The sequence below is a fragment of the Salminus brasiliensis genome, chromosome 14 (genome assembly GCF_030463535.1).
Source record: "Salminus brasiliensis chromosome 14, fSalBra1.hap2, whole genome shotgun sequence".
Classification (NCBI taxonomy): Eukaryota; Metazoa; Chordata; class Actinopteri; order Characiformes; family Bryconidae; genus Salminus; species Salminus brasiliensis.
In genome coordinates, this window is record NC_132891.1 from 34,885,897 (window position 1) to 34,906,731 (window position 20,835).

At 43.2% G+C, this 20,835-nt stretch overlaps 3 protein-coding genes across 5 annotated transcripts; 1 reads left to right on the forward strand and 2 right to left on the reverse strand.

The window, feature by feature from the left end:
• Positions 1-417: 417 nt before the first annotated feature.
• On the reverse strand, positions 418-1,360 carry LOC140577478 (uncharacterized). Its single transcript, XM_072697473.1, has one exon. It carries the CDS (start codon positions 1,275-1,277, stop codon positions 504-506), a length of 774 nt encoding a protein of 257 aa, XP_072553574.1. The 5' UTR covers positions 1,278-1,360; the 3' UTR covers positions 418-503.
• A 3,693-nt stretch (positions 1,361-5,053) lies between these two features.
• Positions 5,054-16,549, reverse strand: abce1 (ATP-binding cassette, sub-family E (OABP), member 1). Of its 2 annotated transcripts, none has more exons than XM_072696465.1 (18): positions 16,438-16,549; positions 13,829-13,991; positions 13,597-13,682; positions 13,258-13,355; positions 12,880-12,997; positions 12,532-12,669; positions 12,327-12,396; positions 12,110-12,206; positions 11,932-12,021; positions 10,881-11,002; positions 10,532-10,753; positions 9,389-9,448; positions 9,231-9,289; positions 8,288-8,398; positions 8,031-8,173; positions 7,300-7,422; positions 6,217-6,328; positions 5,054-5,650 (listed from the first exon to the last, which is right to left on the reverse strand). In XM_072696465.1, exons 2-18 carry the CDS (start codon positions 13,929-13,931, stop codon positions 5,603-5,605), a joined length of 1,800 nt encoding a protein of 599 aa, XP_072552566.1. In that variant the 5' UTR covers positions 13,932-13,991; positions 16,438-16,549; the 3' UTR covers positions 5,054-5,602. The 2 variants fall into 2 exon arrangements, with proteins under 2 accessions (XP_072552566.1, XP_072552565.1); XM_072696464.1 differs by having other exon boundaries at positions 13,829-13,996.
• Positions 16,550-17,251: 702 nt separating this feature from the next.
• Positions 17,252-20,390, forward strand: anapc10 (anaphase promoting complex subunit 10). Of its 2 annotated transcripts, none has more exons than XM_072697060.1 (5): positions 17,252-17,383; positions 17,832-17,964; positions 18,164-18,254; positions 18,988-19,108; positions 19,961-20,390. In XM_072697060.1, exons 2-5 carry the CDS (start codon positions 17,850-17,852, stop codon positions 20,189-20,191), a joined length of 558 nt encoding a protein of 185 aa, XP_072553161.1. In that variant the 5' UTR covers positions 17,252-17,383; positions 17,832-17,849; the 3' UTR covers positions 20,192-20,390. The 2 variants fall into 2 exon arrangements, with proteins under 2 accessions (XP_072553161.1, XP_072553162.1); XM_072697061.1 differs by having other exon boundaries at positions 17,844-17,964.
• The last annotated feature ends 445 nt before the right edge of the window (positions 20,391-20,835 follow it).

A 20,835-nucleotide genomic window follows, 5' to 3' on the forward strand; every position in this document is an offset into this window, starting at 1 on the left:
AGAAACTAAATTCAAATAAAAACTGAAATAGAAACGATACTAAAAGTAAAACAAGCTAAATTAAACTGAAATAGAAACTGTAATTGAGAATTATTATTCACTAACATTTCACAATGTAAAAGAGAGAATTTGCTACTTACATAAGTCACAGGACAGTTTGTCAGAAAACAGTTTTTATTAATTTTTTTTCAGTGCTTTTGCAGTGTTCACAAAGTACAAAATTGTTCACATTTTACTCGTACTTGCTTTGATCTTGTTTGTTTTTGTTGTATTTATGAATTCTGTTATTCTGTAAATGTATAGGATGCACAGTAGCAGGCACTGAAAGTAAGAAATCATTTATTCTTGAAACAGAGAAAACAGTAAAACCAAAAGATCCCCCCCCCCCCACCACCAGGTATTAATAAGTACCCTCTGATTACTTCTTCTACTAGGAGCAGATGATGTAAGTTCCTAATCATGCTGAACAGACATAACGCTCAAGATGTATCGGAAAGTGTGATTTACATCTCTTTAATCAGGATGCCGTAAGGACGGATAGATGCCTCCACAATCTCCTTCTCTTTTGCTGGAGAGGTTCCCTCAGGAATGGAAATGAGCCAGTAATCTTTGCGTGATGTTTGTACCCTGTTCTGTGGGTTGATCCTGTTCTGCATGATGACCCTGTACGTCTTGTTCCTGAATGTGAAGTTCTTCGCGTACTGTATGGCCTCGCAGATGTCCGGGGTCGAGTAGATGCCTCGTCCGTACACCTGGCCAGGTCCAGGTTTGTAATGGGAGCCTGGGATGCCTTTAGCTCCCTCGATGCTGGTTCCATGGAAGGACACTGGCCACTCGCCGGGCGAAGACTCTTCCCTCCATCCAGGAGAGCCCAGCCAGGCGTTTCCACCTGGGTACTTATTCAGAACCCTCAGAGCACAGCGGTACCACCCCCAGGGCCGAGAGTACGACTCGCCGCCGCGGGAAGGCCTGCTGGAATCTGAGCCACTTCTGAAATCATAATCAAACTGCTGGTCAAACAGTTGCTCCATGTTGACGAACAGCTCCTTCTCTGCAGGTGTACAGACAGATTTCAGAACCTGCCCACTCACTAGTGGACCATACCCCACACCGAAGATAGTGGTGAGGTAGTTGTCAATGGTCAGTTCATTTTGCCTGACGATCCCTCCTCTAAGGGTCTGAGGGCCGGCAACAGTTCTTGCTTGGAGTTCGGTGTAAGGCTTCACCCTGGCCCCAGTGAGGGTGGACAGAGCCTCCAGAAGAATATCTCTATCCATGGCAGATCTGCTTCTCTCAGACTGAAGCCAGGAAACCGAGGTGGACCTTTTATACAGTGAAGCAGCCTGAGAGCTTAGGGGAAGTTATGCTGGTTATTTGCATAAACATGGGAAGGGTTTTCCCTTCACCCTTATGACAAAGACCAGTGGAATGTGAAGGAGGTCTCATAACGTTTTGTTTTTTTTTTATAGAATAATAATGAAATCCTTTGTATTTTGGAACATTTTTAAAGATCTGATCTTCATGTAAAGAATACTGAGAGATGGGGGTAATCTAAATAAACCTAAACAACTGAAAAAATGTCTTCAAACATCCTTTAGAAAATGGAATTAATAGAAAAGCAGAGAAGGCCTCGGAGAGCTCTCTGGAGCAGACCAGACTAAACATCTGAAGTTTAAACAAGACCGACGACTCCAGAATAATACTTAGGCGAGTAGAGTATTGTGGTCTCCATACTGACTTCTGTATTTAGTAGTTATCTAAGCCTAGAAATTTGAAACTGTGGAGGAACCTTTAAGAAAAGGTTTTGAGAGGCAAATAATTCCTTGAAGGTCCCAAACTGAAGAACCTCCAAAAGTTCCTCTAGGATCTTTCGACTGTGATATTCTGCACCTGAATCTAATTTTACACATTTCATGTGGTAATAAATTGGTGTGTGTGTGTGTGGGTGTTGGGAGGGGGGGGGTGTTGTGGGTCATTGTCATGTTGCGTGGTCCATCTCCACTTCTGATTCAGATTTTGTATAGATAGGCTCACATTTTCCTCAAGCATCCTCCGCTACAAACAGCTTGGCATGAGTCATGTGAGCTTTTATTTTTCAAAGCAATTTCTTTAGAAAGGCAGGAGTCTGGTGTACTCCTCCAGAATCATCTCTAACCATGTTCTGATCATCTGCAGCTGTACTGTTAAAAGTATAAGATCCTTGAGGAACTTTTAGATTTTTTTAAAAAAATTTTTAAACTGTGGAGGAATCACTCAAGGTGCTTTGATCACATGAAGGTTTTCACCTTAAGGCTGTTCCAGTAAACGGCTGGGCCGTGTTCTGTTGTACTGAAGGGACGGTCCTAACTTACATGAACAACCTGATTTGTAAGGAGCAGTTGTTTTGATGGCAATCACGTTTCTTTCTGAATGTCATGGGAAAGTTGTCCGATCTCTCCTGCTTGAGTTTCTGATGAATAGAAGATTGCACAACATCCTTTTCAGGGATAAAACAGCTAGTCATGAGTCATGTGAGACATGCTGAGTTTTGTTTCGTTTAGAAAGGCAGGAATCTGCTGTACTTTGTCCATATATTGTTTAATGAATCTCAATACCATAAACTACCCAGAGAAAGCAGAAGAGTATCCAAAGGGAACGAGGAAGGTCCTGAGTTAAGTCGTTTATAGGGGCGATGGATGGTGTTTATTTAAGTGTCACCAGCGACTGAAAGCCCTTCCATGGGAAGGAGGGTCTACTACTAAGTTTCAGGTGGGTACGAGTACAGAAAAGGGAAGAAAAACTACAGATAGCGTAGCTTCAGCACCAAGAGCTTGAAAGGCCTCCTAATCAAAAGAGTAAGAGTACAGTAACTGTCAGAGCTTGCACTGCGCTGGATGTTATACAGGACTATTGCTCCTCGCTTGTTCGTATCGGGGAAGGAATTTCATGCTTTTGTGGTCAGCTATCAGAATTAAATTAAGACGTTGAGAATTGTCTGACCTAGTGTAACCCACAATGTCCCGTACTGCAGTTCTGGACCACGGTTATAGATTAAAGGAAGTTGCACCATGTTCTGAAAATCATCATTTTTAGTCTGAGAAACGAACGAGTATCAGAACATGTTCTGAGAGGGTTGAGACACATATGGATAAACAGTGACGGAACACAAAGCTAAAAAGTGCAGCATCCTGAAGCCCGAATTTTACCGTTTTGCAGAAGTAATTAACCACAAGAACAAATGTTAAACTCTTGAGAAACTGAATATTTACTAGCAATAAAAGCCTGATCTGGCCATGTTGGTCAGCTGTTCCACTTTAGTGGACAGTGGAACATCTGATTGTGGGACAACTGTGCTGAGATCTTTTAAAACCCATTCCCAGCATCTCCAACCTTCTTCCTGAAGGCCTCAAGAGAGCTCTTTGGATCTGGCCATGATGGTGATCTTCACCACTCACTTCAACTTCAAGAGCAGACCAGACGGAGTTTAAATAAGTCAGACTTCTCCAAAATCCTCTGTTACCGTGTTCTGATCATCTGCAGCTGCACTGTTAAACAAATAAGATCCTTGAGGAGTTTTTGGAGGTTTTTCAGTTTGAAACTGTGGAGGAACCACTCAGGGTGCTTTGAGAGACCTTTAAGAAAAGGATTTTAGAAGCAAACGGTTCCTTGAAGGTTCCTCAACAAACGTTAAAGCAAGTCCCAAAACTGTAGAACCTCCAAAAGGTTTCAATTTTACACATTTCAAGTAGTAATAAATTGGTGTGGGGGTGGTGGGGTTTGAACTTTTTTTTTTCCTCACAGGAAAATAAATGTTGTGGATCATTGTCATGTTGCATGGTCCGTCTCCACCTTATATTCAGATTTTGTATAGATGGTCTCACATTTTCCTCAAGCATCCTCCAATACAAAATAAAGAATTCGTCGTGGATTCTATGATCAAGAGCTTCCAGGCCCTGCTGCAACAAAGCAGCCTCAAAGCATGACATGCCCCCCTCCATCCTCTGTGCTGTAGTTGTGTTTCTATTAATTCCATTTTATTAATGATAATTAAAGACGGTTCTTCAGGGGTGAGAGTTTAGTTAGATTACCTCCATCTCTCAGTGTTGATCACATGAAGGTTTTCACCTTAAGGCTGTTCCAGTTAACGGCTGGGCCGAGTTCCACTGTACTGAAGGGATTGTCCTAATTTACATGAACTTAATCCGATCTCTCCTGCTTGAGTTTCTGATGAATAGAAGATTGCACAACATCCTTTTAAGGGAGTGAACAGCTAGTCATGAGTCATGTGAGACATGCTGAGGTTTCTTTTTTGTTTAGAAAGGCAGGAATCTGCTGTACGTTGTCCATATGTTTAATGAATCTCAATACCATAAACTACCCAGAGAAAGCAGAAAGGAAGGTCCTGAGTTAAGGGTTCAAAGGATGGAAGGATGCAGAGCAGAATAGACTGACTGATGAAGGTTGTGGCTTTACAGGGGCGATGGAAGGTGTAAAGATTCTGATTCTAATTTTACACATTTCATGGTAATAAATTGGGGGGGGGGGGGGTTGTGGGTCATTGTCATGTTGCATGGTCCATCTCCACTTCAGATTCAGATTTTGTATAGATGGGCTCACATTTAAGGGGATGTTAAGGACACCAGGATCAGGATGGACCAGGAGACTTCGAGCTGTTCAGGGTGTAAAAGCCAGTCTGCATCATTATACAAGACTATTGCTCCTCGCTTGTTCGTATCGGGGAAGGAATTTCATGCTTTTGTGGTCAGCTATCAGAATTAAATTAAGACGGTGAGAATTGTCTGACCTAGTGTAACCCACAATATCCCGTACTGCAGTTCTGGACCACGGTTATAGACTTAAGGAAGTTGCACCATGTTCTAAAGTAAAAAAAAATTAAAATCATTTAAGTGTTCTGAGAGGGTTGAGACACTTTCGGGCATGCATTTATGAAGGCGAGACTAGTGACAACGAGACACATATGGCTAAACAGCGACGCAAAGCTAAAAACAGCAGCGTCCTGAAGCCTGAATTTGACCGAGTAGCAGAAGTAATAATAAACCACAAGAACAAAACGTTAAACTCTTGAGAAACTGGCTGTTTAATAAGCTGCATCATGTGGTATAATGACTAAAATATTTATTTAACATATACAGTCGGTGTTTGGCGTGTGTTTCTCCCTTACCCTCTCCGTCGCAGCACTTTGTGACCAGTAAAAACACATTTGACTATTTATATCAGAATAATAATAATTGGTCACCCAGAAACCAGAAAGTCTTTCTAGGTCCCTTTAAGAAATTCCTAAATAGCGTCCTCTCCCCCACCCTCTTCAGCACCAGCAAACACTACAACACCGTCCGCCACTCCGTCTCCATCTCCATCTCTCGGACCAGTGCTGGTGGAAAGGGGGGTGAGGTAGAGGAGGATTTTATATATAGAGGAGTTTCTGGAACTGGACCCGCGGTTCTGAGCGGTGGACGTGATGTGTCAGTCAGTCAGTGTGTAAGTTTAAAGTAAACGGTCCCAGCGCTTCATCTTCCAGGATGAGGTCTCGCATGTTAGAGGTGTGGCCCAGTGGAGAGGGACGGACCACTGTGGGAATTTGATTATTTCTGGAGCGGACCCTTCAGTCGTCCAGGAAGAAGTAGTTGCCGCTCTTCTTTTGTTCCACGTCCTGAAAGAACGAGGGAGAGGAGGAAAAATGAAGGAGTGTGTATTTGAACAAAACCGCAACAAGAAAAATAAGCAGAGTGTGATTTCTACTGGAGTTCAGAGCTGAGCAGCGTGATATTGATTAGGAGAGTGATCAATAATTAATAATACATTTTAAAAAAGGTAAAAGGTGCGCATATTTGTCACTGTAGTATGTACAGCAAAATGTGTCCTCCGCATTTAACCCATTTGTGGTACTGTGGGGGCAGTGAGTACACACACACCCAGAGCGGTGGGCAGCCAACTCCAGCACCCAGGGAGCAGAGAGGGTAAAGGGCCTTGCTCAAGGCCCCAACAGTGGCAGCTTGCAGAGCCCGGGAATCGAACCCACAACCCTGTTATCAACAGCCCGGAGTTCTAACCGCTGATCCACCACTGCCCACTATCTTGCAAATTCCTGTAGTAACATGGGACCGGTGCACCAACATTGGACCCAGACAGCTATAGATAGATACAGACACTTAATTCCTCACTGATGCTGCTGGTACTGGTTTTTAAAGAGTGTGTATAGTGTGTGTGTGTGTGTACCTTAATGGAGTTGAGTTTGTTGATTCTTGGTCTGAAGTTGTTGGGGTCTCTTCTGAAGGTGATCTCCAGCTGTGCCAAGAACTTGTTCATGCCAGCCAGCAGAGTCTGTGGCCTGTAACACACAAACAAACCATATCACACATTATAAAACAGGGGTGACCCGATCTGATCCAGTGGATTGGAACATGGTCGAGCCAGGCATATTTTAATGGACAGATACTGGTCATTAAAATCCTGAGTCTTTTTTTTTTTTTTTAAACAGTGTTGTTCAGAGCGCCACCTGCTGTCCTCAATGCGCCATTAACGGACATTATCCCCAGCCGGCTACAGCAGCAGTAGTAGTGCAGACGTTCTCAGGGGGAAAATAAAGGAGTTGAGGTTCTGCAGTGTGGAGCTATTTTACAGTAGAACCTGAAAACAGACCATAATATCTGACCCTTTTTAATCTCTCACAAACGCTCTGTTTTACCAGCGGGAGAACCACAGAACCGGCACTCGCCTTTCTCTGTTTATAAACCAGCACTGAAGAACCCATTCAGAACGGAGTGCAGGAGGCTAACGCTAATGCTAACACACACACACTAATGCTATAAACCAGTTAATACACAACAGGAGACCAACAACCACAGATCTCAGTCCAGAGTGTGTACCACTACACACTCAGACTGCAGTGTTGTGAAGGAGCTGGGAGCTGATTGGTCAGGGAGGAGATCAGACTGGATTATCAGATATTAAACACTATAAAACATAATTTTAAGAAAAGTCTCGACTAAACTGAATCAGATCAGTCAGAACGTCTGATTATAGAAACAGACTGAAAATAGAGATTTTTTACTGATCAGATTAATCAGCAGCTCGTCTGATCTAAACTGTGGGGCTGTAGATCGGATCGGTATCGGCTGATCCTCAGCATTAAGAGCCTCATATCGGACCAGGGGGCAAACATAACCTAATCGGGACGTCCCGAATATAAAACCAGTTCCACAATTTGATTGGACGCGGACCATGACTATTATTTAAACAAAACCTGATTGTTTGCAGCTTCATTCTAACATGATTTAATATTCAATAAAAGCTTCTCACGTGTTGGCGAAGGTGGTTTTGGAGGGTATTCCGTCAAACACGATCACTCTGTCCGCCAGATAGGTGGCCATGATGAAGTCGTGCTCCACCACGAAGGCGGTTTTCTTTGCATGAAGAATGAATCTGTAAGAGAGAGTCGGTCAATTTAACACCAGTTCTCTGGCACCACCCAACATTCAGCTCCCCTAGAGTTCAAGTAACAGCATACGAGCCATGATGTTGAAGAAACTTCATTAAAACTAATTTAATAAATGCTTTAATAATTGAATAAATTATATTACTTATATTATGAGTGGATCAGCACACCTGAGCAGTAGATGATTTTTATATGGCGGTTCAGTGACTTATCAGCAATAATTTATAAATAGCTCCAACCAGATGAAGATGCCCCACCCTTGTGAATCCTGGTTCCCCCAGCCCCTTTTTGCCTCTGGCTCGCCCACTTGAGTTGACTTGTTGAGCTCTTTTCCTACTACTGGATTCCTGTAGAGCTGGAATCCACAGCAGTAGTAAAAAGAGCTATACAAATATATATAATCTAACCTGAATTAAAGTAAAAGGCCTGTAAAACAACATCTGAGCATCTCCCACCCCAACCAAATTCACACACTTACTATTTACACACATAACCCCACCCTAATGCTCAATAAATGCATTCTTGGGCTCTTTTATTATTATATTATTTATTATATGTATTTATTTATTTATACATATATGAAATCACCGCTTACCTTTTGATGACTCTGGCTGCCATGAGACGCTGCTCTGAGTCTAGGTAGGCCGACGGCTCGTCGATCAGATAAACATCAGCCGGCTTCCCCAAACACAGAGCCAGCGCAACACGCTGCAACTCACCACCAGACAGGTTCTGAACCTACACACACACAAAACACACACACGCGATGAGAGGGGGACTTAACCACAGAAGCGCTAGACAGGAAGCCTGGAGGATGTCTGTGTGTGTGTGCTGTCTGTCATGGCAACTCACATCCTGGTCGATGATGCTCTCGATCTGCATGGGCTTCATGACATCGGTGACAAACTGGGGGTGTGTGTACGCGTCTCTGATCTTGTCATGCAGCAATGCACGGACGCTGCCCTGAAAAAAGCACCGGAATACTAGTAACTATTACCGCTGCAGCTGTGTGGAAATACGTGCAAGAAGGCTGCATGCAGCAGGAGGACACGGCTCACAAAGCATCCCGCACACCCTGATGTCCGTTAGATTTTACACCGTTGAGGCTGGATTTCACTCCTAATGGTTGCAGACTACCCTGTGTGTAATATGTAGGGTGGTAGCATGAGGTTTGGGACAAAGCCCATGTATCGGTTTATGAGTCCTATATAAAATACCTGATGGAGAACTATACTTCTCAGTAGATGGTGACAAGAGATGGGAAATTCAGGTCCAGAAAGAAAAGCTGGGGTAGATTTTTACTATCTGGACCTCACCCTGAACCTCCTCCAAAAGACCATCCAGCAGAACCAAAGCAGAGCTGGAAATCGAGCCAATTCCAAACCCCCCAAACTGTTACACAATAGTCTTGATGTTGATATTTAGGGAATTCACCAAATGTTACCAGCAAGAAGCTGGGGAAGCAAGTGATGAGGGGGCAAGGCTAAAAGCTAACTTTCTAGACACCAGTAGATCACAACAGCACCATCCGTTGAGATTTAGAAATAACTACAATGTTCACAACAGCGTTAAAACTATGTTATAATATGTAGATTCTGGGAGCCGTCGCTGATGGCATAATCCAGCCAATCAGAGCAGAGAGAGAATCTACCCACTTCCCTTTTTTATATATTTTTTAAATTGTATTTTTAACAAGCTCTCTAAAAACATAATTAGCATGTTTTACTCCAAAGTACAATAACAGGGTGGTAAATGGTCTTGCTAGATGGCCAGTCTGAACGTGCTGAAGACTCACTTTAAACTTGGGGCTGATCTTCTGAGGTTTGTAGCTCACGTTCAGAATGGGCACTTCACCTGCAAACACACACACAACCAATCACATAAACGATGCTAGCTTTCCTACACTGGTTCTCAAGACTCAGAGGTCTGTATGTGTGCACATGTGAACGGTACCTCCTCCGTCGGGTTTCAGTCCACCTGCCAGCATTCTGATGAAGGTGGTCTTCCCAGTTCCTGCAGAGATAAATCATTTAACTCCATTAAAAACATTTATTAGATATATATATAAGCATAAACATGCTGAAGGTGTGTTGGATTTTTACTGTTAACATGCACGATGACTTTATACAATAAATTAAATTAGAAATAAATAAATTGAACCGTGAACGAAGCATTTAAATGTTTCAATAATAGAATATCCTTATGCCAACTTATAGCTCCCTCAACAAGCTGCTTTTTGCTACATCACGGTTCCTTCTCCAGTTCTGTACATTCTTAATAATCAACATAATAATAATAATAATAATAATAATAAGTATTCTAATATAGTATAGCTTTTAAAACCAATTAATACAATGTTATATTTATATATAGAGCTGGGTGATATGGTAAAAACACTATCACAATATTTAAAGACTTTCTCGATACACAATATTTATCACATGTAACCACAGACTAAAAACATCAGCAGCGACAGATTCTTATAAACTACTGTTCAGATCCTCTCCTGTACTGAATAGTGATTTATACTCAACATCTGCTGAACTTCATCTAATTAACCCTTCAGTCTAATTACACTGTTAGTAATGAAACCTGCAGCTGATCAGTGTTTAATAAGCACCAACAGTCTCCTCCATGTGCTTATTGTTATCACCAAAGCAAAATGTATCACAATACGATAAAATATCGTCATATTGCCCAGCTCTCTCTCTTTCCCCCTCTCTAATATAATATATATATATATATATAATATATATATAATATATAATATATAATATATATATATATATATATATATATATATATATATATATATATAATATATATATATATATATATATATCTCCGGAGGCTTCCAAATAGGCCCAAATTTAAAGTTCAACTGAAAGGAGATGATCTGGTCATATAGGCTATTTATCGATCATCCATTCTAACTATCGTAAAATCCAGGTTTCCCTGGATTCCTCTTTTAATAAACAAAAATTTGGATCAAATGTTTTTAAGATGATCAGCGCACATTCAATCAACCAGGTGTGTCTAAACTTTTGACTGCTACTGTACATAAACACTCTCCGTCTCCCTCCCTCCCTCTATTACCGTTCTCTCCGAGCATGACCATGATCTCGGAGTCGGTGAACTCTCCCTCGGTGATGCTGAGGGTGAAGTCTCCCATGCGCTTGGTCATGTTGGGGTACTGATAACGGCACATCTTCTTCACCTCCTCCTCTGCGGCGGTCTCCGCCACTTTAAACACCAGAGAGGTCTCGCGGAAACGCAGGTTCTCGGTTGGGACATAACCGTCCAGGAAGATGTTGATGCCTGGGTGAAAGAAGAGGAGGAAGAGGAGGAGCGCAGGCGAAAAAAAAAAAAAACAATCTGCAGATCTGGTCTTTGGTTCTCATTGTGGTTCTACGTTTATCTAGAACGCAAACGGAAATGGAATTACCTTCCCGGACGCTGAAGGGCATGGTGACGACTCCATAAGCGCTGGGCACGCCATACAGACAGCAGATGAAGTCAGACAGATAATCCAGGACACTCAGGTCGTGCTCCACCACGATGATGTACCTGGACGTTCACAAACACAGTGGTGATCATATTAAACACAACAGAATATATATTTTAATGTATGTAATTTTTTTTTTCCATATCTAAATCACCAAAATTCTCAAACTCCTTGAAAATGATGCATAAAAGTCGTTCTACAGCTCAATAAAGTCAATGAAGGTAATGCAGGTGTAAAACGAAGTCTAATCTGAGACAACCAGTGTTCCCCAATACGGTCTCAAAGGGTTTGATCCCATATGCAGCTTTTATAGAGCCCTTAATTGGACAAAGAATTCCCCATACACATTTTTTTTTTTTGTTGTCATTGTGGTCGATTTAGCTCCAACAAGGTACATTTAGGTGATATTTAGGTACAAATCTGCCTTGACTGCACCTTTATAAAAATAAAACACACATGCCGACCAGGGAAGCCCCAGTTGTACATGTCCTTGGAGTAGCATGCATCTGCCATGGTGAACTCCACACATCTCCTTCACCCCATATCAAACATCCCGCATCTACAGTGTGTGTTTTTAATACTGGGCAACCCTAGTGGTCTCATCCTAAGGCCTGGTTGCTCAAACATATTTTATAGGCTTTTATTTTATTTAACCTTTCCATCAAGGCCCGTCTCAATACAGCGCCTTATAAAAGTACCAGACTCTGCTAAGTACTTTAACTGGTTTGGGTGGTGTGCTTGTCTAATCAGGTAATCGAACCCCAGTCTTTCATGGAGCATCGAGAAGTTGAGCCTCAGTCCCACTCAACCCTGGAGGGTCACATTCATGCCTCCCCCAACACGTCACAGGGGCAGTTGAGCTCTTTGATGGTAAGCAGCATGACCCGGGATTCACCACCAGGTCACTGTGGCCGGGCTTTTTATCCACTGGACCACTCTGAGCCCTGAGAAGGCTCCGTGTTTTTACCTCCCCCCTGTGTATGGTACTAACCGGTCAGGTGAGATGAGGGATCGGATGGTGATGGCAGCTCTCAGCCTCTGCTTCACATCGAGATAACTGGACGGCTCATCGAACATGAAACTAGTCAGAGAAAGGGGGCAGAATTAAACACACTTCTGGAGAAGATCTGAATCGGTCACACAACAAAAGACAACCAATAGGAACCAACATGTCTGCTCTCTGGATGCACACAACCGCACAGGCGAATCTCTGCAGCTCTCCTCCGGATAGGTCCTCCACGTTGCGATCTCGCAGGTGCAGCAAATCTGGCCAATCAGAGCGCAGACAGAGTCAACAAAGCCTCACTATAATTTCACTCCGTGTTATTTTCTCCCTCAAGCTCAAACCCACACACAGACATAATCATACACTCAAGGGCCACGTACCTAGCTGCTCACACACTAGCTCCTCTGTCTTAGTGTCGTCCTTTCTGCTCAGGATGGCCCCTACTGACCCCTGCAGGCAGAATGACAGAATTACAGCTCATCAGCAACTGGACAGTTAATATGAGGAGTGCATTTGCTCAAGAGTAACGGCGGATGGAGTGTGGCTGGGGTATCTGAACAGCCAAGTGTGCCTAATGGTCCTTACCTTAACGGTTTTGGGGATCTGGTCGACGTACTGCGGCTTCACGATGGCCTTCAGGTCGTCCTCCAGGATCTTGGTGAAATAGTTCTGCAGCTCGGAGCCTCTGAAGTAGGCCAGGATCTCCTGCCAGTCTGGTGGAGCCTGCAAAGTCCAGCCGGCAATAAGCACACCAGCACCACAGGGTCGGTCATATAAGCGGCTCGGTGCGATTCTACACCTACTGCCCCAATTCTTACAAATGGGGAAATATGGCTTCTAGATATTATTATTATTTTCATTATTTAACAACCTGGTGTTCAGCAAAAACTAAAATCCAACACTCGTGTGTTTATGCATGTATTCAAGCCTCACATCATATTTGCCCAGGTTGGGTTTCTGTTTCCCAGCCAGGATTTTCAGAGCGGTGGACTTGCCGATTCCGTTAGTGCCCACCAACCCCAACACTTCTCCAGGACGTGGAATGGGCAACCTGCCAGGGTCAAATTTAACCATTACAGACACACACACATGCATATTAATCTTATACAGTCTCACTCATCTTAAGTCATTATAACACTTAATTAGAAGCACAGTTAAACACAGATGGCCGTACTGTAACCCCAGTACACAGCGTGCCACTGGTACACCTCGCCACTCCCAATTCCTACAGCTTTACACGTCACCATTCATTAAAACATCTTTAAATAACATGGTATTAGATTTTTTTTCATTGTGTGTGTGTGTGTGTACCTGTGCAGTTTGAAAGAGTTGGCGCAGTATCTGTGTGTGGTCTCCTTCTCCAGATTGCTTGGCAGGTTTACGATTGACAGAGCGCCAAACGGACATTTCTGGAAAGCGCCAAAAAACATCTTATTTGCTGAAATATTTTTTATATTTTAATTATTAATCTGTTATTACAGAATATTATTACTGCAAAGCAATAACCTATACCTTCAGTCTTCTATTTACAGCATATACAGTACAGTGCGGCCACCGGCCACCTAATCCCATTATTCTAGACGGCCTCTGAGCGGATGTTTAACCCCCCATTAATCAACCATAAGAGCCTATAAGGTCTGGCCACGTTACCTTGATGCAGATACCACAGCCTATACAGAGAGATTCAGAGATCCACACGATCTTGCTCTGCGGCGTGACTTCGATACACAGCTTACCTGAAGACGAGAGACACACACACACACACACACGGGAAAGAGCAACCAATATGGTGACTGTAAGCAAAATAAGGTCCCAAGAGTGTATGAGGTCCTTTCTGAGAGAAAGCAAGTGTGTAGGTGTGCATGTGTGTGGCATCTCTTACCCATCCGCACCACCGGACAGCTTTTCTTACACTCCTGTCGGCATTTCTTAGGCTTGCACTTGTCGTGGTTGACGATAGCGATCCTGGTGTTCTTGTCGGCCATCGTGCTGCTGATGTGCAACAGGCAGACAACGAGACAGCTCTGTTCAGGAAAAGAGGAGGTCTGTACTGGAGAGAAGGAGCGAGAGATGGCGTCGTTACTACAATGGACGCGGATTGCGGTCAGTCAGAGGGGCGGAGAGCATCCTAGTCCTGGTACCGAACACCTGAGGAACTGAGGAGGAACTTCAGGAGTTTCCAGTAGGACTGGCTGATATGGTAAAAATATTATTATATCACTATATTTAAAGACATTTTTCACGATATTTATCACGATTCTTCAGATTCTTATAAACTACTATTCAGATCCTCTCCTGTACTGAATAGTGAGGTCTACCCTATAACATCTGCTGCTCAGTCTAATTACACTGTTAGTAATGAAACCTGCAGCTGATCAGAGTGTATTAAGCACCAACAGTCTCCTCCAAATGCTTAGAAAAGCTTATTGTATATCACCATAACAACATTCATCACGATACGATAAAATATCGGCACATTGCCCAGCTCTAATACCAGTGGAGTTGAGATGTAGGGGCCAGGGGCCCAGTTTCTTTACAGTGGTGGTGAACAGAACCAGTGAACCTACACGTGTCTTCTGAGTTTCAGACCGGCTGAGACTCGGATTGGATCAGAGTCACTTTCATATCCGATGCAGAACCACTTACGCATCCGATTCGTGGGCTTGCCACATTAATGTGAACAGCCAGAAGCTGACAGTGCTGTCGTCATCGGCCAAACGTACCAACATGGGAATGAGAGCCGTTTCTGGGACTGATTGGTTCACATTAGAGGGGACTTTTCTTCATGAATGTGAACCATCAAGACAGACAAGTCAGATCTTATAATAAATTCTGAACCGATTCATGAGGATTCTGATATCACAGGGAACGCGGATGAGGGTAAAAGAGTGGGAAATTGGACAAAATCAATTTTTAGGGACCATTTTGCTCAAAAGCATCTTAATAATAAAAATAACAAAAAGAAATTACACCAAATCCCTCCGAAACTCTTCATCTTAGGCAGTGTTTTCATAACCAGCTGCTGTGAGAAGTTAATGATGGAGCTTTTAGATGTAGTAAAACTCTTCAGACATCTGGTTCCTGTCCGGTTTCTCACCAAACCCACTCTCAATGATTCTGCAGACATCTTAACCACTTCATTACGAGTGGTAGATTACAATTCCCACTTAAAGCAATTCAGCATCTGCCAGCATTAGATATGGCTTATCAGCAGGGATGGGTTTGGAGTCAATATCAGCAGAAAAGGCTGGATGGGGCATCTGAGGGGGCCCAGAGCACCAGTTTGAGAACCTTTTCTCCAAGATTAAAAAGCTGACGCTCCAAAGTGAGAGCTGTGAGCGACGGTAAACCCCCAGATCAGAGTCAATAACTCAATTTTAATGATTAATATCTAAATAAAAGGGACGTATTGTACTTTCATCCATAATAAGTGTAGTAGATGGTAAGGCATCTCCATTTGAAGATATTCAGAAGCATCTAATCCACATCTGAAATCCTGATATCCTACACATCATGATCTCCGCTCTCAAAAAAAGTACACCTTGTGGATAACCCCACCCCACCGGCCCTGACCAGTGGTCAAGTGACGAGGTTAACAAAGTCCCGTAGGGTCAGTAGGTTCGCCATAGCTGAATGGAGTGAATGAAGTAGCTGAGTTGCCATAACTGGGAGCCCAGCTGGCACATGGTCAAAGGTAGACACACAGCCAGGGGGGCTGAGGGTGTCTACAGGGGGCTTCATTAGCACCTAACTGAAGTGTAGAAGATCTAGAGATGCTGACGGAGATCAGTGGTTCCGAATCCTGGTCCTATGAGTGTTCACCCTGCTCCCAAGCCTAGACGACTGGGAGATGATGAGATCCATCTGTGGTTTCTGGACCCATCCCTGGCTCTAGCTCAACACTCCTGATCCAGCCACTTAACTAGACCTTCCAGATCTCCATGGGACCTCCATGACCAGGGAGGGCTGGGGACCACTGATAAACACATGCTGTGAAGCAGACAGGTGGAAGGGGTGGAGGAGGCCAAGGAGGGAGAAATGTGGAGGTATAGGTGTGTAAAGGGCATTAAGCTCTCTATGAGTGTAAGGATGCTGCAGGGCCACATATTAAGGAGATTTAATGGAATTAAGCTCCATCATCCTCCTCCGTTCCACCTTAAATGGCGCAGCAGCTGCATTCCTGCGCCTCACCATTTAAGGTGGAACGAGCAAATCAACAATCCAACCTTAGAAAGACCATAATATCTACACAGTTTAACCCCTCTACTCATATATATACAGATTTTAGTGCTAAATAAGGCGTTAATGGTCTTTAAACAGCCCATTTTCCCCGACAGACCCAACACGCAGCTGGCAGAGCAGGAGCAGCGGCCTCCATGTGCACCGCTGTGAGCAGATAAGCTAATGCTAACTGCTAACTTTCTCTCCCGTAAATCCCCAAAAGACAAGCGCTACAGTGAGCCCCCTCAAACCGCAGCAGCCCCGACTTACCGCACCGCCTCTCTGGACTCCGTTAAGCCCGGTTAAAGTGAGGTTAAAGCGGTTTAAAAGCCCCCCGCGCCGTCGGACGGTGGAGCCGGTGGGGAAGATGGCGCCAGAGCCCGTTACGTTACAGCAGGCGACGAGAGGGAGGCGCTGGAACTGCGTCGTCATTATGCGACGCGTTGCTTTTATCGTTTTTGTTTGTTCATTTTATTAAATTTTATTTTTATTTCATTTACTGTATTAAAAATGAAATAAAAATAAAATTTAATAAAATAAACAAACAAAAACAATAAAAGCAACGCGTCGCATAATGACGACGCAGTTCCAGCGCCTCCCTCTCGTTTTTATTGTCATAAATATATTTTTTATTATGAATGTGTAATTAATTTATTTATATATGACATTATTAATAAAAAAAACACGGAATTAAAAATGTCATATATAAAAAAATTTATCACGCATTCATAATAAAAAATATATTTATGACAATCGAAATTTTCTAAATATTTTAGTATTTTAGCTACGTTGTGTAAAATAATATTAAAAATGATTAAAGGAGGAATAAAAATCATACAAATCATTTAGGAGGGAAATATTATATATATTATAATTACACGTAAAATTATTAGTCTTTAATTCTCCGATAATGTTAATAAAGACTATATATAAATATATAAATACGTAAATAAATAAGTTTTTAGGATCGTTGCAGCCTCTGCCGGCCCGGTTTCAGCTCTGTTTGGACCGGGTGTTTGTATTGGACCTGGCAACCTGGTGAGAAGTAGTGACGCAATCAGAGCGCGGCCGAGCCGAGGAGCAGGGCGGGCTCGGTTTGAGAGGGAGACCGAGAGAGAGAGACCGGGAGAGAGAGAGACCGGGAGAGGGGAAGAGCTGAGCGATAAACACAGGCTTTACTTCACTGAAGGAAAATGTCCAGTAAATCAGATTGAAGGTAAGCCGGGTAGGAGCCGCAGAGCAGCGGGTAGAGCTGCTGTGTTTACTGGGGCTGCAGTAACGAGAGTCCGGGCTGTGGAGCCTCGTTTGGTTCCTATGAGCCACAGTTCCGCTTATTTTACTCTATTACAGTAAATTACTTTCCTGCAGTAATAATACTTCAATATTTCTCTGTGTTTTTAAAATTACATCATTCAAAAATGCAGAATATGAAGATCTAAATATGTGACTGTGAGTCTGAGATTATTTAGTGTAGCTTTTTATATAACTAGCATATGTATAAATAAAATGATCCCTTTTTATAATAAAGCTTAAAGTCTCTGTTAGTGACAAGCTGTTATGTAATAGATCTAATATTAAACCAAACATTTGGCAACTCAACGCCCAACAAATCAGCACATTCGATAGGGTCCGTTTAATATATATATACCTCTGTTTACCTGCAGCTTCCTCTTCAGGTTACCATGGCCACCGCTGCCAAAACGCCACCCGGAGCTGATCCCAAGCAGCTGGAGCGCACCGGGACCGTCCGGGAGATTGGGGCGCAGGCCGTGTGGTCACTGTCCTCCTGCAAACCCGGTGTGTGTGTGTGTGTGTGTGTGTGTGTGTGTGTGTGTGTGTGTGTGTGCTGGACTGAGCATGACACTTTCTAAAATTCCAGTCCCAACACACCTGGACCAAGGTATCAGAACCTGGTCAGGTGTGTGGAGAACACACCTGTGGAGTAGGGGCTGATATCGGTTATCTCCATTGACCCTCTCGCTTCTTGAGTTGATAGGTTTTGGAGTTGACCAGCTGAGGGATGATAACCTGGAGACCTACTGGCAGTCGGACGGCTCTCAGCCTCACCTGGTGAACATCCAGTTCAGGTAGAACCTAAAACATCCCAGTACGTCTATTACAGCTTAAGGGGAGCTCTGACTGAAGGGCCCATTTACCCTGTAAGTGCCCTTTCAGCCTTCAGCAGTTTAGCCCCTCCAGTTCAGCCTTCAGCAGTTTAGCCCCTCCAGTTCAGCCTACAGCAGTTTAGCCCCTCTCATTCAGCCTACAGCAGTTTAGCCCCTCCCATTCAGCCTACAGCAGTTTAGCCCCTCCAGTTCAGCCTATAGCAGTTTAGCCCCTCCAGTTCAGCCTTCAGCAGTTTAGCCCCTCCAGTTCAGCCTTCAGCAGTTTAGCCCCTCCAGTTCAGCCTTCAGCAGTTTAGCCCCTCCAGTTCAGCCTATAGCAGTTTAGCCCCTCCAGTTCAGCCTTCAGCAGTTTAGCCCCTCCAGTTCAGCCTACAGCAGTTTAGCCCCTCCAGTTCAGCCTTCAGCAGTTTAGCCCCTCCAGTTCAGCCTTCAGCAGTTTAGCCCCTCCAGTTCAGCCTTCAGCAGTTTAGCCCCTCCAGTTCAGCCTACAGCAGTTTAGCCCCTCCAGTTCAGCCTTCAGCAGTTTAGCCCCTCCAGTTCAGCCTACAGCAGTTTAGCCCCTCCAGTTCAGCCTTCAGCAGTTTAGCCCCTCCAGTTCAGCCTACAGCAGTTTAGCTCCCCCCATTCAGTCTACAGGTACAGATATAAGGTCATTATAAGCGTCTCTCAGCGCTGTCCTTTCTGTCTCCATCAGGAGGAAGACCACAGTGAAGATGCTCTGCATTTACGCTGACTATAAATCTGATGAGAGCTACACCCCCAGCAAGATCTCAGTCAGGGTGGGGAACAACTTCCACAATCTGCTGGAGATCAGGGTAAGTTCAATCTAAATGTTTTTATTTAGCTGAAAAATAATACAAAATACCTTTTTTTCATAAGATTTGAATTTATTGAATTTAATTTTCAGGTTAAACCCTTTTATTTCTATAATAAATGATAACTAGTAGCACAGATTTGATCCTTTAAGGCACACAAAACAATAATACAAAATGTCTGATTAATAAAAAGGCACTTTATTTAATTAAAAATCCCAATTGTGTTCAAATATCTTTGGATTTTATACTTTTTGAATGCATCATATTTAATTAGAATTTATTTGTAGATTTATTTACTGATTCCAGTTATTCATTCTAATAGACAGTTAGACTGTCTGTCTTTAAGATCACTGCCTAAAAAAACTCTGAATTTTGATAAATTATGAATAACTTCAAATGAACAATGACTTTTTTTATATGCAAATTAATAATAGATAAGCACATTTTAACTCAAATTATCATTAAATGCATAAAACTTTTATAAAAGGTATTTAATTAAATAATAAATAAAAATGATTTAAATCACTGATTATTAATATTAAAATAAGAAATATGTAACTTAATTTAAATATAGCAAAACATTCACGAAATTGTCACCTCTGCCTTTACAGCACTAGCAGTCATTGTGTAACGGGGTGGTAAATGCATGGAAATTGTTGCACTTCACACATGTACCAGTAGGGGGACTCTAAACACACGTCTGCCATTTCTTTACATCAGATGATGAAATGAGCAGGTCTAGAGAGCAGAGAGGCTCTAGAAAGTATCTGTAGATGTTTCATGGTGTGTGTGTGTGTGTGTGTGTGTGTGTGTGTGTGTGTGTGTGTGTGTGTGTGTTGTGGCTGAGAGCAGCAGCTGGAGATGGTGGAGCCCAGCGGTTGGATCCACATCCCTCTGTTGGACCTGGTCAACAACCCCATCAGAACCTTCATGATCCAGATTGCCGTGCTGGCCAACCACCAGAACGGGCGCGACACACACATGCGCCAGATTAAGGTCTACACACCTGTGGAGGAGAGCTCCATTGGCAAATTCCCGAGATGCACCACCGTCGACTTCATGATGTACCGCACCATCAGGTGACCGGAGTTGAGGTCAGAGTGGGCCCGGTGTCAGCGGAGAGCGATGTGAAATGAGGACTGGTTACCATCTTCTGGACTGAACTGGGAATCCGGTGCAAAATAATTTTGATGCCATAATTTTTTTTTTTTTTTTTTTTTTTGAGAAATGAACATCAGAGTGAATTACTGTACAGATAATAAAGAAGTTTTGTTAAAAATGACCCTGAACTGGCCCAGAATTGTTTTCTGCTGGAGCAGTGTATACCATGTCCAGTAGGGGGAGGCATACATGAATATCTATAGATTGTGCTGAACGAAAAAGACGGACGTCCTCCGTGTTCTGCTAAAAGGCTTCAATATTCTCAGAGTGATGCTTCAAAGCTAATATACACCATATGTCCAAATGTTTGTGGACACCCCTTCTAATGAATGTATTAAGCTGCTTTATTAAGTTGCTTCCGTTGTTGACGCAGACGTGAAAATGTACACACACAGCTTGTCTAGTCCCTGTAGAGAAGAAGTACTGCCAGTAGAATAGGACTACCTGGAGCAGATCAACATTATAAAGCTATTGGCACCATGCTGCCTAACGCCATGCGTGGGCTAGTAGAGGGGTATAAAGCCCCCCAGCAGCATTGAGCTGTGGAGCAGTGGGAGAACTGTGTT